General features: G+C 44.9%; 1 protein-coding gene across 2 annotated transcripts in view; it reads left to right on the forward strand.

Annotated features, from left to right (window-relative positions):
* The window catches only part of DSCAM (DS cell adhesion molecule), a 718,205-nt gene that overhangs the window by 603,973 nt on the left and 96,555 nt on the right, over positions 1 to 17,677 (forward strand). For both annotated transcript variants that reach the window (XM_073231316.1, XM_073231317.1), the window contains exon 16: positions 1,314 to 1,384. In XM_073231316.1, coding sequence (XP_073087417.1) covers positions 1,314 to 1,384 — 71 coding nt within the window. The remainder of the gene's footprint in view (positions 1 to 1,313; positions 1,385 to 17,677) is intronic.

Raw genomic sequence — 17,677 nt, forward strand, 5'->3', positions numbered from 1 at the left:
GCCTCCCAGGGTCTCCCCCTCCCTCCTGCTTCCCACTCACTCCCCATCCCCTCCTACTTCTCTCCTGCACCTCTGCTCAGATATAGTAAAATAATAATAAGTACTATTATTATTGCTTATATTTATTGAGTACCTTATTTTCATAACAACCCTATGACATCCATTTTACTGTCCTTCTATACATATAGTAAAGGAAACTGAGGCACAGAGAAGTTAGGTACCAGCAGAAGCCACCCAGCAACTGAGTGATAAAGACTGAAACGGCCTTCACCTTTGCGACAGGTCTTACTCAAGACCCCTTCCCCTGAGAAAGGGAAGCGTTCCCCTGGATCTTGCCTCTCCCCTAACCCAACCTTCACTTTCCCTTGGTTCACTTCCAAACGCTTCAAATTAGTAGAGTTCATGCCTTCCGCTTTCCTGTTTCCCATTAGCTCCTCACCCTTCTGCAAGCCAGCTTGTCCGCCTCAGCCGAAACAGCCCTGCCGCAACTCGGCAGTGATGGCAAAACTGTCATCAACGCGTTTTCATCCAAAGGAGTCTCTCCCTCCTGACTCCTCGGTCACTACCTGCTTCTCCTTCACCGAAGATGCTTGAATGTGTGCCGCCTACGTCACTGCTCTACTCTCAGTGGGCGCGTTCGGCCGTTCTGATCAGATTACGAAGTCTCGGTGACCAGAAATGTTGTATATCTCTTATTGCTGCACGGTACACAGGACGTGTCTAGCCCGCAGTAATTGACTGTAACTGGAGTGTAATTGGAAATTGGTTGGTGTAAGTGCACGCTCTGCTCGGCTGCTCCACTCTGCTTCTGCGCCACAGTCCCTGGTTAACAAGGGTTCCTACTCAGAAAGCACGGAGCAACAGGGAGAGCAAGGAGACGCAGAGGCAGAGAATCCTGACCCCCCACCTGCCCCTCGGCTCTGAGCCACCTGAGCAACCCCAGTGCCATGTCACTAAACAAGACAAAGAGCAGGCCATCAACAGCCACCAGTGTTTTACAAAAGAAATGTGGTTTCACAACTTCCTGTTTTGTGCATTAACTTGGTCATACTTGAGGCTTATCAATCATGTCATCCAAGACCTGGTTGGGGACAATACCAGGACAGGTCCTCAAGATTCATTTCTCCTGGTGCGAGTAAGCACAGGATGGATCTAGCTAGCGCACAGTGGGTCTGCCAGGTTGATTGGCCCGCTGGAGCTGACAATGCCTCCCCGCCCTGCCAGGGCGGCCTTGCAGCCTGCCTGCTGTTGTGCGGGCTCTGATTCGCTCTGGGACCCCTTTCTAACGGGCCTGTGGGTTTTGTTCTCCCCAGCTCCTGATGGCCCACCTCAGGAAGTACACCTGGAGCCCATGTCATCGCAGAGCATCAGGGTCACCTGGAAGGTAAACCAAGCCCACGCTTATATTCCTGGAACTCTCTCGGTGGGGGTGAGCACTTCACTCATGCTGAGTGTTAGGATGCCAACACATTAATATTTTGTGAAACTTTGGTTTTGCAAAGTTAGGTCAAAAATCCTTTTGTCAAAATCCTGTACTTGTATTCACGTTTTGAATCCTTTTCCGGCGACTTCAGTTTCCACAGAGAATGAGGTTGTTGCATTTGTTTTCATTCTTTGAATGTTGTTTGGGTCCCACGTGCTGGTCTTCAAACTCGTACAGAAGAGTTGTGCCTGACCATACTCTCTAAGTCCCTCCCAGTGGAGACTTCTAATAATTGCTCTTCCCAAGTGTCACATCCTGGTGTGGTAGATAGTCCGCCGAGCGGGCGAAGGGGACAGACGGCCGTGCTGTGCCACCAGCTGGCTGTGTCCTGGAGCATGCCCCTCATGCCCTCGCCAATGAGGCGGGCTGTGGGGCCAGCTGCCTTCCGAGGCAGCTGTCCCCCAGGCATGGCCTGTGCCCCCACCCCTTCCCCTGCGCTCTCACTCAGACAAGATGTCAGCGTCCACAGTGAGGCCTCAGGTAGCAGGTCCCTGTAACCGCTATGTACCTGATCGTTGAGCCGGTTGTTGGGTTCTCCTCTCCTATCAGCTTTTTCATAACGACCAGCCTCTATAACAAAAAAGGATCTTCGTTGTCCGGGTGGATGCCACCTCTGGTGTTAACACACATTAATGCAGCAAGCCCCCATTGTGTCAGCTTTTTACAAGCCCAGCCAGTGAGCTGGGATTCCAGCGGGCCGCATGCAATGACTGTTAGCCGCTCAGACAGTGCAGGCCGAGCAGTGCGGAAAGGGGCGTCCCCTGCCTTTGTGAGCACATCTGCCAGCTGTGAGCATCACACACTGTATAATAAAAGGCACTCAGCCAGCCGTAACCCCTTCCACATCCCGGCCACTCTACAAACGAACGCTGACTCACTCTGTCTTGAATGAAAGACTCTGAAGTTTCACCACTGGCCCTCCACATTCTCTTGCATTTTGCCACCAGAAAAGGCCAGCTATTACCAAGATCCCTAAAGCCTGGGGGTCCTGCCTGAGAAAGGTGTCTGTCCACAGAGTTCATATACCTAAAAATGGAAACTTTTGAGGCTTTGAAAGGCATTGCGTCCTTTCTGTCTCATAGAAACAGAACAGCAAACATCAGTAAACTGGAGTTAAATTGGTTCTTAATGTCAAAAGGGTGAACATGCTGTGAACTATTAAAGGAAAGCCTTCCTTCCATTAGATCATGAACCAAGCGTAAGATACTGTTCACGGGACAGTGCATCATCCCAGAGTGGTGGCCGTGGGGCATGGCCTGGCACACCACACAGCATGGGGGTGATGTGACCCACCAGGGAGTAAGGGCTTGTCGTTGCACGTTGGCCTGATGGCATAACGAAAGGATATCAGTGATTCAACCAAATTGTTTGCTTTTATCTGTGATAAGTGTATGTAAAGTATGATACGTTTCATAAAATATACTTTTATTTTATGATGTAAAAGTTCCAGATTTACATTTTTGTGTAAGAAAACTGAGCAGAGAGGGGAGAAAGAAGGAAATTAAGAAGGAGGGGGGCTCACATTAGCCCCTAAAGGGGCCCTGGTCAGCCCACCAGGGCGGAGCTGCAGGAGGCCTGGGGTAGAAGGTACCTCCGGGTCACAGGGCCACTGACCAGGAGTGAAGGCTGAGCTCAAGGGAGAGACGGGACAGAGGGGAGAATGGCAGTGCAGTTTGGGAGGGAAAACAGCCACTTTAGGCACCTAACCTCTGAAAGGTCAGGGCCATTTGGCAGCCCTTCCATAGCACTGGAGCTAGATATTTTGTTTAGTTACCTTTGTACAAGCAACACTTCTATGACACACACCTTCTCCTGAGCAAAATAAACAACTCTCCTTTATTATTTCAGTTTTGTTTTTGACCTCAGAAAAGTTCCACATTTTTAAATCTCAGGTCTGGCAGCAGTTGCCTGTGGCCCATGCCCCCTATGGACCCAAACCTATAGGACTCCCAGGCCTCTCAGCATTAGGCTGCAGGTTTGTGGCCCCCCCGTCCCCCATTTATGATGGGCCCCTCAGTGCCCCCAGCCACCATCTTCCTTTCTTCTTTGCTGCCACTGCTGACACTCTTTGTCACAATCCCCCTCTGCCTCTCTGGTCCTGTGTGACTGTGCAGAGGTGTGATTCTCCAAAGCACAGTAATTGTTTGTTTGATTGTCTTCAATCATCCATTACTCTGGGTGACAGCTCAGGGACACACCCATCCCATGGGTGCTACAGGCCATTTGGTTGCATCTCTTTTGTGTTCTGTGAATTCCCTAAGGTCCGGCAGTGGCTCATTCATCGCTCACCCCCAATGGCTGGCATGTGGGCATGAATGCATACATGCATGAGCAAAGGGCAGGTGAGGGCATCTATGCGTTGGGAATGAGGAGGCCTAGAGCACAAGTGTGCCATATCACAACAGCCTCCAAAGCAGTACATCTTCCAGAAATGGCCATGGAGAAGGCACCCTAGCTATTAAGATCTCCAAACACCAGGTTATACTATGCTGAGGGCCTAAGTCACACGATAGTAAATACCACAGAGCCTGCAATGGTAGATACCCTCAGAAGTGATGCATGCTCAGTACTAGACAGACCAACTACTTTATATGAGGGTTTCTACTATAACTTACTGAAAACTAAATAGCAGAATGGTCCAATAAATTTGTGATAAGTGTTACAAGAAATGGCCATGTACATGTCACTTCAAACGTAACTCCTTGGGAAGACATTCTGAACCAGAACCAGATTAAATTGTCTGTATTATGCAGGATGAAGGCTCAGAAAGGGCTCTTAAACACTTCTGCATATTTGGATTTAAATAAAATGCTAAGCAGTGCCTCAACAGGAGCTAAAGAGATAATATAAGAGCTTGTAAATAAAATAAAAATAAAGTAAAGGGTAATAAAGATTCATTTTCTAGGTCTTTGAAAAACAAAAGTTTGCATAAGCAAGTACAATTTAGTTTACTGCATGTCTTTCCTGGAGTGATTCAAAAAGAAGAAGAATATTTCAAGCTACAGATTATTAATAATATAGTTGACTAAATTCCTGAAAATTGTAAAAACCAAGGAGAATTCTTTGGTTTTTCAGAAAACTCCAATTTTAGTCTATCTCCTAAGTGTTAAAATATGGACAGAACAAGTTTGTTGTGAGCCTGTCACCTTCTCTTCTGGTCAGTCTGAGAATCAGCTGATCCTATTTTATGCAAATCAAGGAAAGTTTGATTGTCTGCTATTTAGGTGTACTCACAAAATAAAACCTTCAGTATCTGGAATATTTAATCTGTATAGATATCTCAAAAAACGTTTCTCCAGAGAATGTAAATTAAGGCAGAGATTTTTTTCCCTATTGATCTAAATGTTTTGCTTTGAATGAGAAATCTTTGTAGAGCCCTAGGCTATCCCAAAAATATGAAATTTTCAATTGCTTTAATGTTTCAGTGCTGAAAACAACTGTCAAACTGATGACTCAGGATAAAAATCCTGAGAATGAGTTCACCTTTCTTGACCCTCCCTATCATACTCACTGACCAAGATTTTATTTAGAATGAACAATGTTGCAGGAGAGTCATGGGATTTCCATAAATATGAACATTGTGTATTCAGGGATTTAATTAAATTAATCTGAATAATACTTTTAACTAGAGTACTACCTCTCCACAATCCCCAATAATCCCAACTAAGAGAGGCACAATTACAATCTAGTGTATGTTTTACAGATGAGCTCTTAGAATGAGAAAATGGCCTAGTTCATCATTAAAAAAACAACTGCCTTAGCAAGTGACCTCAATAGAAATGGTTTAACAAACCGCAGGCTCCACGTGATGCCGACATCCAACTCCCTCCCCCTCCAGGAAATGGCATGCCACATTGGAAAAAGAGTGCCTTCTTGCACTGGTTTTTCCCGGCTGGGATTCCTGGAAAAGCCATCTTTCTGACCATTTGCCCTCTGTACCAGGCACTGTGCCCACCTCTTGCATGCATGGTGCCCTTAGGTCTGTACCCTGGGTGCACCTAGCTTTTACAAGCTCCTGGGGTCGGGGGGATTTGCTCAGGCTCTTAGAGCCTGCCTCCAAGCATGTGATAAGCTAGGGTATGCAAAGTGCTGAGGTTGTGGCTTGTAGTAATAACATTTAACAGATTACTTCCTTTTCCTATTCTTTCCAACCTCATGTTATAAATTTTACCCAATCCCACTGAAGTTAGAGAAAATAGGCATATAGAGAAAATGTCACCCCTTTCTTTCCAAATTGTATACTTTACAGCATAACTTGAGCATCAAATCAACACCCTTTCTTCCTACATCAGTTGACATTCAAGAGAGTTGCCTTGCAGTTAACTTTAGTGTTTTAGCTCTTTAATCCTTAGGCTATGAAAAATCACAAAATTTACATTGCTTTTATGAACTAACCAATTGGTTCTAAAGTTGGATTTATAGAAGCTTTAAAAAAATCCTTATGACCAACATGCTTACAGATATTTAGGGAATGTCAGCCCTTCTCATATTAACAAATCAACCTCTTCCCCTTACAATGAGAGAAGAAAAATCCAGGCTGATCTCAAAACCTCTTGGCCATCCTTTAGCATTGGAGTGTGTCCCCCTGGCTTCTCACAGCTGACTAGACTGCAGTCTCTGGGGGAGCAGAGGGCGTATTTTGTTTACTACATCTCCAGTAGAAGTATAGGAAATATTTTAAGGACAAATACATAACCACTGCCAGTCTTCACTTTCATTTGAAAATATTCATATCAAAGGGGGATACCTTTCCCTTTGGGAACCTCTGGACTCCTTAGACTTCCCTACATAACTATATTCACATCTGACATTTTTGTGCATGCATAAAATATACAGTCCCCTTTAACAAAATCGTTCATTGCTAATTTGCTTTACTCGGGATGTATGGGATGTATTCTGCATCTCCCTCACCCCACCCATCAAATGAGCCCTCTTGGTTCAGCATGTGGCTAGCCTCATCCAGTGACCTCAGTTCTCTGTCCCAGAGGAGAGCCTCTAGCTGCACACCCAAAGGGTCCTGGCCGGCCTCCCAAACTGAGCAGGCAGTCCTTTTCAATTCCCACCCTCTGAGTGCAGTGAGAAGATGCTGGTCCTCTTTTCAAAGGCTACTCAGCCGCCAGGAGTGCGGGATTTCCGGGTCTGACCCCAGGCATGCTGGGAAGTGACGTTTGCTGGGACTCAGCCCAGGAAGCATATCTCAGTTGGGTCCCAGAGAAAGGGCTGTACCTGACCAGCTAATTGACCCTGACAGGACATAAATTGAACTTGGATTAAGGACTAGGACCAAGGCCATGTCCATTCACCAGCTGGCAATCCTTTCAGATGGTTTCTTCTGCAAGCTTCACGCTGAGCCTGGATGGACCTGGCACAGTGTAAGACGTGGGGCATTGTTCTGCTTTAGAACAGTTAGTAATCAACTGTCAGGCTATGTAAGTTAGAAGGCAAGGATGGCAGTTTTGCCTTGACTTAGAGAACGTATCAGAAATGCAAATAAGAATGATCAGTAGGAATCGTAAAGTTACAACCAAGGGAGCATTCTGAACATGTATTGATGCCCTGCCTTTGGTTTTTTTTATTCAGTGTATCAACGTCACACTTTACACATGGATTAGGTCTGACGTTGGGACAGGAGGGGAAAAGTTACCTATGGCCAGAATAATATTAAAAACTTTTTAATTGTCTATTAAGCACACTAAGCATAATTTTAGTTGTGAAACCTTACAGGGACATATATGTATGAATATGTAGTATTTACAGTGAAAAATGAGGATATATGCAAAAATATCACTTGACTATTTCCTTTCATTATGTATAAAGTAAGACTGATATAAGTTAAATGTGTAGATTTAATTATAATAGATAGCAAGTAAATTGCACAGAAGAATACTTTAATACTACCTTAAAAGTGCTGGATTTGGGGGGACTTGGTGAAGGGGGGAACCTAGTAAACATAATGTTTTTTCTGTAATTGTAGATTAATGATACCAAAATAAAAAAAAAGTGCTGGATTTGGACTTCAGGAAAATTAGACTTTACTCCCATTTCTACACCTAATAAGGATGACCTTGAACAAGTTGATGTGTCATGGCTGAAATCAAAACCTTTGAACTAGTTCCAATTGGAGTGTCCTTTTCATTGTACCATAAACAAATAAACAGCAGCTTATTTCAATGAATATTTTCTTCCCTGCTCATCTCACGGCATTGATGCGGTCACCATGGAGGATGAAGGATATGAGAGCACTTTAGGACACATAGCTTGGTCCCCTGGATGGCAACTCTGATTTTGATCTCTGCACTTTGGACCCTCTGATGCATCTGGCCAGCACAGTCCTTTCTGATAACAAATGCATCCTCAAAAATGCAAATATTGTGAAATTTGCCTTCCAAAAAAAATTGAATTCAATTTTTATTTAATAATCTAACAATACTAATTTCAAGAAAGTATTCAAAAGATGGTCTTATGCATAGCTTCTGTGGTTTTCAGAAAATACTAACTCCACTTTGCAGAGAACAAATCAGAAGATCGAACTGAAGCGAATATGGCTTTGAGTGACCTCCAAGTGAGTGAATAAATGCATATATGCTATTTAATGGGCCTGACCTTCTGAGACAGCAGTTATTCAGCCATCTTGCTGATGACATTTCCCATTTTCCCAGAGAGATCAGATAAGCTAGACAAGTTATAAACGGGGCAGATGTTGGAATCAATGATCAAAGAAGAAAGGAAAACATATACCCAGTTAAGGCTTTCATAGACACCAAATGCTATCTGCCCCATCATGGACATGTCTCCTAAGGAAGGGGAAAAGTGGGGCTGCTTTTAGCACTTAGAACTAGGCTGGACAGAGTTCTTTGATGCTGATGTAGTTCAGCCCTGCCCTCCTCGGCCTCAGTTTGGGCCCCTCCCAAGTCTGTATTGAGCCAATTGCCCCAGGAGACTTTCTGCAACTAATGTCCACCTTCCATTCTCCTGGTGACATGGGCAGAACAGAAAACCACAATTCATTCTCTCAGATTCGTTTCACTAATACACTAATACAAATGCATTTAACTTAATGCACCACAAAATAACCACCCAACTCTATTTCGAGGCAGCCTTTGGTAATTTTTTTAAAGGCCAAACTCCTTTTTGTATCAAAACCTTTGAAAACTAATTTTATATTCTCTTAATTCCTGTAATGAATGCCTCCCACTGGCATATTATTTTGAAAATGTTAAGTTGAGACTGAAAATAAGAGTCCCGTGTGCTTTGAGTAATCGTAGAAATATGGGAAATGAAACAATGCTACATTTTAGAGGGATACTCTCATTCTTGTGTTCCCTGACAGTCACAATGTAAAGTTGAAAATAAGCTCTGTTCTTATATAGGTAACAGGCATTCAGGAGGCATACTCTTACTTCCGGTACCTAGAAATCCCACAAAGGTCAGTATGATGGAAGGAGTCACTCCCAGGCATCTGTGCACAGTCCGGGGCTCTGTCTGCAGTCGATTGTGTCAGGCTCATCCCCCATGTCAGCACTGAGCATTCCCTGGGGGGCCACTTGTCTAAAAGCTTGTACAGTGTTCCTGGCAGGGCAGAGTAGCCTGTAGAAACCTTTCAGTGTTCTCCTGCATTACCCATTCATGAGTGCTGATACCTGAAATTCATTTAGTTGAGGCTAATGCCTTTCATCACCCCAGCAGAGATAAGAGGCTAAGGTAAATAGCTCTGTGGGAGCAATGCCGTCCCACACTTAAAGTCATCGTATAAGATGTAGGGGGCAGATATGAAGTCCATGACCAGATGTCAGTGCAGCGCTATGTGTCTTCTTCAGATAGGACACAGATTAGAACTTTGCCATCCCAGCGAGGGGCTGCCTGATCTCTCAAACACTTGGCCCGAACCCTGGCCTTTCTCCCACTCACCTCCCACACGCTCACCTCCCACCCCCACCCCACCTCCAACCTCAGCCTGCCCAGTCAATCAGTTCTACCCTGCACTTTGCTTCTGTCCTCAACACTGTGTACTACAGGGATCTGCAGTCTGTCTCTGTCAAGGGCCAGAGAGAAAATGCTTTGGGATTTGTAGCCATAGTTCTTCTCTTAACTACTCAACTCTGCTGTCAGGTACAGCCATACACAAAGGGGCCAGCACAGCCAAACCCCAGTGACGCTCGCTAGGTACACTGAAATTTGAAGCTCATGTCATTTTTCATATGTCACAAGATATTCTTCATCTTTTGATTTTTCAAAGTATTTAAATAATGTTTAAATAGATGTATTACATTCTTAGCCAAGGGCCATATGAACACAAATGAACAAATAGATTTGGTCCCAGGACCATAGTTTGTCCCCCATGCTTCACTGAACCCAGATGATACCTGGGAAGCCATATTCACTTGAAATGTATTACAAGTAGTTCCTTGTTAACTGGTTTTCTCAGCAGAGCTTTAAAGCATTGAGAAACTCTTCCCAGATGTGAGATCAAAGCACCTTTTCATTCAGCAGGTCCTCCAACTCCAGATCTTTCATTCTCCCGGACAGACCCTCCTTCCCGGAAGTTACCAGAACCACAACATTCCCAATCCTGCATACGGTGGAGGTGGGCCATTCCTTTACCACGTCTCTGTGTCTTTGAAAATGCCACCAAAGTTTGCACTTGCTCAGCAGGTCTGGGTCCACTGTGCCCGCAGGCCTCTGAGGCCTTCTTCCGGGTCAGCCCTGCCATCCTCGGCCTCAGGTCGGACCCCTCCCAAGTCTGTATAGGGGGCCCCAGGCCCTCTGGGTCATTCAGCCACCACTACTGGTTGGGGCCCCAGCCTTTGCTTACAGGCGAGTACACACTCCCTCTCAGCATCGAGCCAAGCCCCTTTCCTTCTGAACCCCCACTGTCTGCACTGGGTAGACACACAGGCTGGATCAGGTTCCCAAAACCTCAGTCTCCGAATGGATTCCTCCCTGGCTGGGCCCTAGATTCACCCCAGTGGGTCCATGGAAACCTCTCCTGCAGTGCCCCTTCACGCTCTCCTGCCCTTCCCCTGGTCTAACCCAAGGCGCCTCAGCTCTGCCTGCCACCCTCTCTGAGGGATTCCATCCGGGCTGTGGGACTCGGAGCTGTCACCCTCCCAGCCAACTGTTTCTCGGAAGTCCTGACTAGCTTCACAGAGCTGCAGCAGCCGCCTCCCATCTTCACTAGGGCCTGATGGTGAAGGCAGTGGCCAAACAGAAACTTTAGAGGGAGTCATGACCCCTAGAGGCCCTGACATCAGATGGGAATATTCCCAGAGACCAGCTCCCAGCTGACATACGCAAAACCAAGCCGGGCCACCTATGGGCCGTGGATTCCTCTGTTAGGTCATTGGCCAAAACCAGGAGAAAAGCTATTATGGCTCGTAAGAAATGCGATCTGTGGTCACCAGACAGTGTGCTATGCAAAGAAAAACAAAATTCAGAAAAAGGGGGATCCAGCAAGAGAAGCTATTTAATGAATGTTGGTTGGATGAAAGATGAGTGAATGAATTAATGAAAGAGGAGCCACCTAACACTTAGAAATTTAATAGAGTCCCATTTTGCAGATCTCAACCTCAATTTTATCCCATAAAATGACAAGAACCTGTTTCTAAAAATCTACATCTGTGTCCTCTTTCCACATACATCCTTGGCAGCCAGCTACCACGTCTGACAGATAAGGTGACCGTCAACCACAACAATGTCATTGGCCTCTCCCTGTCGTTCACCATTTATTTCCCGAACCTGAGCTAAGTAGCTCCTTTGTTCCAAGCACACCTCATAATCCAGTTATGCCCACTTCTTATTTTTATAATATTTCATACCACACAGCCCCTCTGTGGACCATAACTTTGGGGGTGGGGGCCGTGGGATTCACCTATGCCCTGCCTGTGAGTTGGATTGGTGGGGTGGGTGCATTTGGTGCCATGCAGCTCTAAGGGGAAAGATAGACAGGAGAGCATGTGTGAGGCAGCAAGGCCAGCACTCTCCTCTCTCTGACATCACTCCTGCATCATCATCCTCACCCAGAGAGGCTGCCCTGCCAGCCCGGCGTACAGCCAACTCTCTGTCCAGCCACGTAGCTGCTCCCCTCCCGCCAAGGCCCATGTGCAGCAGAATCTCTTTGTGACTCACGGGACCGTAAAGGTCTATGGTCTTATTTACATGTGTTCACGTTTGTTCTGCAAAGAGACCAGGAAAATGCTTTACTGATGACCTGAAAAATTGAGAATGGGCAGATTGAAGTAAATCATCTATCCCAAGTGAGACCAACTCCAGACCTTTTTTCTTTCTTTTTACATTCATATTTCTTTTTTCTCTATTGAAGAATAGTTGACTTGGCAGCTATCTACATTAGGAGGTGCCCACCCCAACCAGACTTTTCAGTAACCCCCCAAGACAACAGTGATTCTCAGACACTGGTGTGTGCCAGAATCCCCTAGAGGGCATGTATTTCTAGTCCAGGAGGTCTAGGTGGGGCCCTAGTGTTTCCCTAGCCTCCTGTACGTTCCTGCCATCCTCTGCCCCACAAACACCACAGATCCCTCCATGAGGGTCACTCTGAGCTGCCTCCCATGCCTGAGCCGTGTCTTGTTTCTGCACTTGTGTGAGCTGTGCATGCTGTTTGCTGTCCTGTGGGTTGCCCCTTTTAGCCATGGTCAGGCTTCCTGAAGGCTCTGGTGAAGTGCCCCCTTCGCTTATTGAGTAACTTCTGTTTCTTTGGGGAGCAGGGAGGGGCTGGAAGAAGTTCACAGCAGTCCACCACCCCTGTAATACAAGGGAAATGAGGATAGGCTACATTTTAAGTGAATTGGGAGGAATCTAAAAGACAGATGTTCAATTTATTTTTCAGCTGAATTACTCAATGTGCCCTGTAGCACAGTGCTCTTGGAATGCAGAATTCTGCAGCTGAGGCAGTCACCCCCAGGGTTGGTCAGCAGGTGAATCCTGGCACTGAGCAAAGTCCATTTGCCTGCAGTGGGGAGGGAGAGGGCAGGGTGCCAGAGACAGGACCTGGCTGGTGGCTTCTGGAAGCAGAGATACTGGTTCTAGTCACTCACATCCATGATTGATTGGTGTGATGGAGCCCTAAGTAGCATTTGCACATCCCTGTTTTTACGGTCCTTTCAAAGATCTTTGAATCTGCCATAGGCAGCTTGCAGGCTGGTTCTGAAGCATAAAATACAGGCACCTACACACCACACAAATGCATTGAAGCAACGCTGCAGTTGTCCTGGATGGCAAAGGAGACAGTGTCTTAAAGGATGTAGGGGCTGAGAGGGATTCGGAAGCTGGCAAAGGGCCCCGGGAAGAATGGAGAAAAGTTGTTTAGGGAGACTACAAGGGGCAATAATAATGTACCAATGTACCAGGGCTGGAAAGGGGAGAGGGAATGTGGCCAATGGCAGATAAATGAGGCAGGTGAGGAGGACCAGCATCATCCAAAAGGAAACCAAAGGAAGAGAAAATTTCAACGTGAGAAACAACAGTGAATAGATAAGCCTTCCCTTAGAACTGTAGTACACTTGAGAGAAGGTAAAAACAGAACGCTCATAAATCAAAGCGGTCTGTACTTAACAACGTCTTCCTGCGTGGAAAGGGGCTCAGGTTGCTCAATTCTTGGATACAGAGTGAAAGGAGCTGTCCTCCACTTAGTTTTTTTTCCCCTGTTCACTTCCTCTCCAGATTCTAACCTGGCAGGACAAATGGCTGGCTGGAAAGGTGTAATTTGATATGTAGTGGTGGTCCCGAGGAAGATGGAAGCGCTCTGTTCTCGCTGGACTAGTGGAGGTAGATCAGTGAGTGCCAGTGGCCGTGGACGGCAGGAGAGGACTCCCTGGGCGGAGGCAGTCGAGGGAAGCTTCCAGATGAGCTGGAAGCTGAGCTGGCTGTGCAGGATGAGTTGGGTTTTGGTCATAGGAGGAAACTGAGCAGTCTCTGATGGGGCTTCCGTGAGATGGGAAAACGTAAAAGCTGGAATTTCCGTGTTTATTCAAGCAGTCAGAGAGGATCCTAGCTCACCCAGAAACATCCAGGACACTAGTCTGGAAAGATGACCCCAGGGCTCAAACCTCCCAACAGCCAACGAGGAGGTCTGGTGGGGAGAGGGCGTGATCAACCCAGCTTCTCAGGAAATCTGCCTTCTCCACTATCATGCAACCCACACTCGAAAATGCTTCAAGATCCCCACCTGATTCCTTCTTTCTTTTCTTCCTACGCCACCATTAAGTCCATTCACTTAGTATCATGAAAGCAGTAATTATGTTTTGCCCATTTCATCAATATTTAACAGCTGGATGGTAGTATCCAAAAACTGAGTCCCCTTTAGGATTTTCTCCTCTACATACACCAACCAACACGTGCTCCAGGGCCTAATGATTTAAAGTACCATCCAAGACAATTGTTCAGAACAAAGGGTGTTAGGTACTAACTTGTCTTGGCGAAGTAGGAAGCCCACTGCCGACAGGCTGAAGTGCCTTCACGGATACCCCCACACCCTGCCTCCCGCCTCCACTGGCTTGCTGTCCACACAACTCAGAGAGAGCCTCTGGGTCACTTCCAAAACACTTTAGCATTTGTACCACAGCCCTAAAATCCCCTACACTTAATGTACAAAATGCCTTTGTTTATGGATTTTTTCAAAAAGAGATCTCTGTTTTTCAGTATGTCCTTAAGGATTTCTTTAATGTAAACATATCCCTAAATTGAAATCTGACCATTCAGCCTATGAGTTAATAACAAAACATTAACTTTGCCTGATATAGTTAAATGTTGGCTTTTTTTTTTTCAATTTAAGAAATGTTTTAATTCTGGTAAAATACACATAACATAAAAATGTTGGCTTGTTTTTTGTGCATGACAATGTAACACTTTCTCTTCGCTATCATTTGGTAAATTTTTCTTTGATTAAAAATACTTTGTTTACTGTAACTTTACAAACCTAATTAACCAACTTTGCGAAAAGGAGAACAATTATTTGAGGCTCTGTGAATAATGGCAACTAAATTCCGCTCTTAGAAAACCTTTGGTAGAATTCCAGCTCCTCACCTACCCTGAGAAGGATGTTTTAACCTCAGTTTCTTTATCTGTAAGGAAGGATAACAAAACCTCTTGGAGTGGTTGTGAGGGCAGATGGGAATATATGTATGTGTAAGATCCCACTTGTGCACTGACCAGGAAAGTAGGTGCTGAGCAGGTGGAGGCTGTGGAGGTGGGAGCAGTGATGAAGGCAGTGATGACGGTGGTGACGCTGGTGAGGCTAGTGGTGGGACACGGAAGCAGTGGCCACGGTTGTCGGATGTGGTGGTGCTGACTTTGGTGGTGGTGACTGTGATGGCAGAGATGTGGTGGTAGAAGTGGTGAGAATCGCTTAGTGGCAGTCATGGTGGGGGGGGCAAGACCTGGGGGGATCTTGTGATTCCATTAGAAAGACAAATAACCTAGAGTTGATTTCCACACACTATCTTTTATTGAAAGAGCTTTATTGAGATGGAATTAATGTACCTTTCCTTCACAGTTTTAAGTGAATGCTCAGGTCTTTCGTAGGTTCACAGATATGTGCAGCCATCACCAGAAACTAGTTCAAGGACCTTTCCAGGGCCCCACAACAGAGTCACATACCTATTACCAGTCACTCCCCACCCCCATACAACCTTGGTGAGATTGTTTTAAAAGCCTCTGGGGGCCTGCAAGCTAGGAATGAAAAGCTTGTGCTCCATTTGTAAGAAGCATCAATCACTTCTTTCTCAGGCGCTATTCACTCTGCAAGATAGCCATAGATTACACCAGAACCCTGAAAAGAAAGGACCACTACCTTCAGAAAATGCACCACTTTATTCCACACTTATCTCTTCAAAACCAGGATGTCCCATGTCAAGAAAACTGGAAGATGATTTTCTCATTTGTTCCTTGTGAGAAATACCGTTTCTTAAGTTGCATATTTATTGCACATGCAAAAGATTTACAAAAAAATCCTATCTCATTAACAGCCAGTTGAAACACAACCTTTCTGAAATAAGATAGCCAGCCAGTTCAGGAACTAGGTTCCAATAAATATACGTAAAAGCAGAAAAAGTATATTACAGAAGTCCTTAACACAGCATTTGTGGTAGAAAATAAATTACAAAATGATAATACCCCTGACAATGGGAAAATGGTTAAATGAAATAAAACATCAATATATGGAATATGATTTTTAAAGACTGAAGTAAACATGGGAACATGATCATAAAGCATGTGAAATGAAAAAAGCTGGACACCAAATTGTGCAGAATATGAAGACAACCATGTGTTAAAAAAAAAACCAAATCTTCAATTTCTCTTAGATAAATAGAACTGTATCAAAAATATAAATAGCAATTGCTTAGGAGTGATGGCTACATACTTCTATTATAAAACAACATAAAATAATTTTTCTACGAAATATTTTGCAGAAGGACCCAGTAAGCAAAAACAACCTTTATGTTCTTCTAGGAGTAGCAGGACTAAAATTTAGTTTTAAAAAAATGTTAAGAATGTTCTATTAATTTTTAACAAAATATTGAAGTGGAATAGAATAAAAACACCTGTGTTTTCTATCATACTTAAGCAGTTAGAATGTGATTTTACCCATGGAGAGGGGGGAAAAAAGCAAGATGTCTCCATGTTGCTTGTGCAACCAGAAGACAGGCACAATCAGTCCCCCAAGTCCAAGGGGCCAAGTATTGGCAAGCAGGTCTCTGTACTGGCAGGACATGTAGCTGACTTGGTTGCAGTATGGACACGTTTTCTTATGGGCATTTGCCTCCATTGCCTGCACTTCCTGCTTGACCTGACTCCCTGTCCCTCGACGGTGACCCTGACTTGGTATCTTAAGGAGGCTTAAACTTTCACAAGGAGCCAGTTGAAAGTTAGGATATTTGATGCACGCAAAGTAATTTTTAAAAATATTTGTCATGTATAGTTGGGTCACTGTATTTAACACTGGACAACTATATGAAATAGTAGAAATATCTTTGTTTTAAATTTGACTCATAGATGCCTTTTGCAAGAAACAATTTCATGTATTAATTAAATGACATGAATGCAATTTCAGTGGTTGTGATCAAACAATTCCCATGTAATTGAATTCTCAAAATCTAAAACCTTGAGATCTGATTTCAGAGCAAAGTGAAAAGTCATAGTTCATCAATGCAAAAACAGGACTGCATAGATATTTGCTTATAATAAGGAGGTCTGAGCTCTTATGTCAGGATCTAACCAACTTGGCTAGAAAGGAATGGTTCACACTGATTTCTATTAGAGCCATGGAAATGCACCACATCAGACTGGTTGCTGAGCAAAGCAACTGGAATCCAAGAAAGCCGTAAATGAGGAATGATGCTTTTAAAAAGAAATGTGATTTCACTGCTCTTGTATAGCTCAGATTCACACCTAAAGACAGCCAGAGGCAGTTCATCCTATTGGGAGGTTGGCATATCAAAGTCCATAAATATTTGCTCAATTCACTAATGCCGCATATCTGCTTAGAACCTTCTGCCTTCTCACTGTGTGAGTCCCCCCCTGGTTCACGTCTTGCCAGTGGTGGAGGACACACCCCACCATGCTTCCCACCCTGTCTGTTCTCTGCCATTTCTCCTGCTGTGCCCCAGGCACCCTCCCCAAGATTCCATATCCTCATCATCTGTCCCCCACCCCGGCCCATCCTTCCGTGCTCACCTGGGGTTGGCCTCCTCTGACTGCTACAGACCATTCAAATTTGCCCATTTTCTGGATGCCCACTGGCCTTAACCACCCAGTGCCTACACCTGGACACTTCAGATTTCTCTACGGTTTTTTCTCTCCAACTGGACTGTCAGGGAAGAGAAAGCTTATCATAGCCCTGAGAGACCTAAGTTCATGGTTTATAGTTATACGCACACACACATGTTCACACACATGTACACATACTCACATATATACACATACACACACATAGCCCACAGACAATACAAATACATGTACAACTTACACACACACACACACACACACATATATATATATCTCTCTTGACTACGGGAAAGTCTGTAAACTTTTATGGCTTTATAGTACCACTTCGGTGTTATTCTTGTATTTGGCAAGAAGCTGGTTTCTTCAAAAAGGCCAGTGTGTCAGCCAGCACTGCTCTGTCATCCCCTCAACAGACCCTTTACCGTTTGCGAAGAGAAGCTCACTCCGGCCTCACGC

Source organism: Manis javanica, chromosome 3, assembly GCF_040802235.1.
Source record: "Manis javanica isolate MJ-LG chromosome 3, MJ_LKY, whole genome shotgun sequence".
In the NCBI taxonomy this organism is placed as follows: Eukaryota; Metazoa; Chordata; class Mammalia; order Pholidota; family Manidae; genus Manis; species Manis javanica.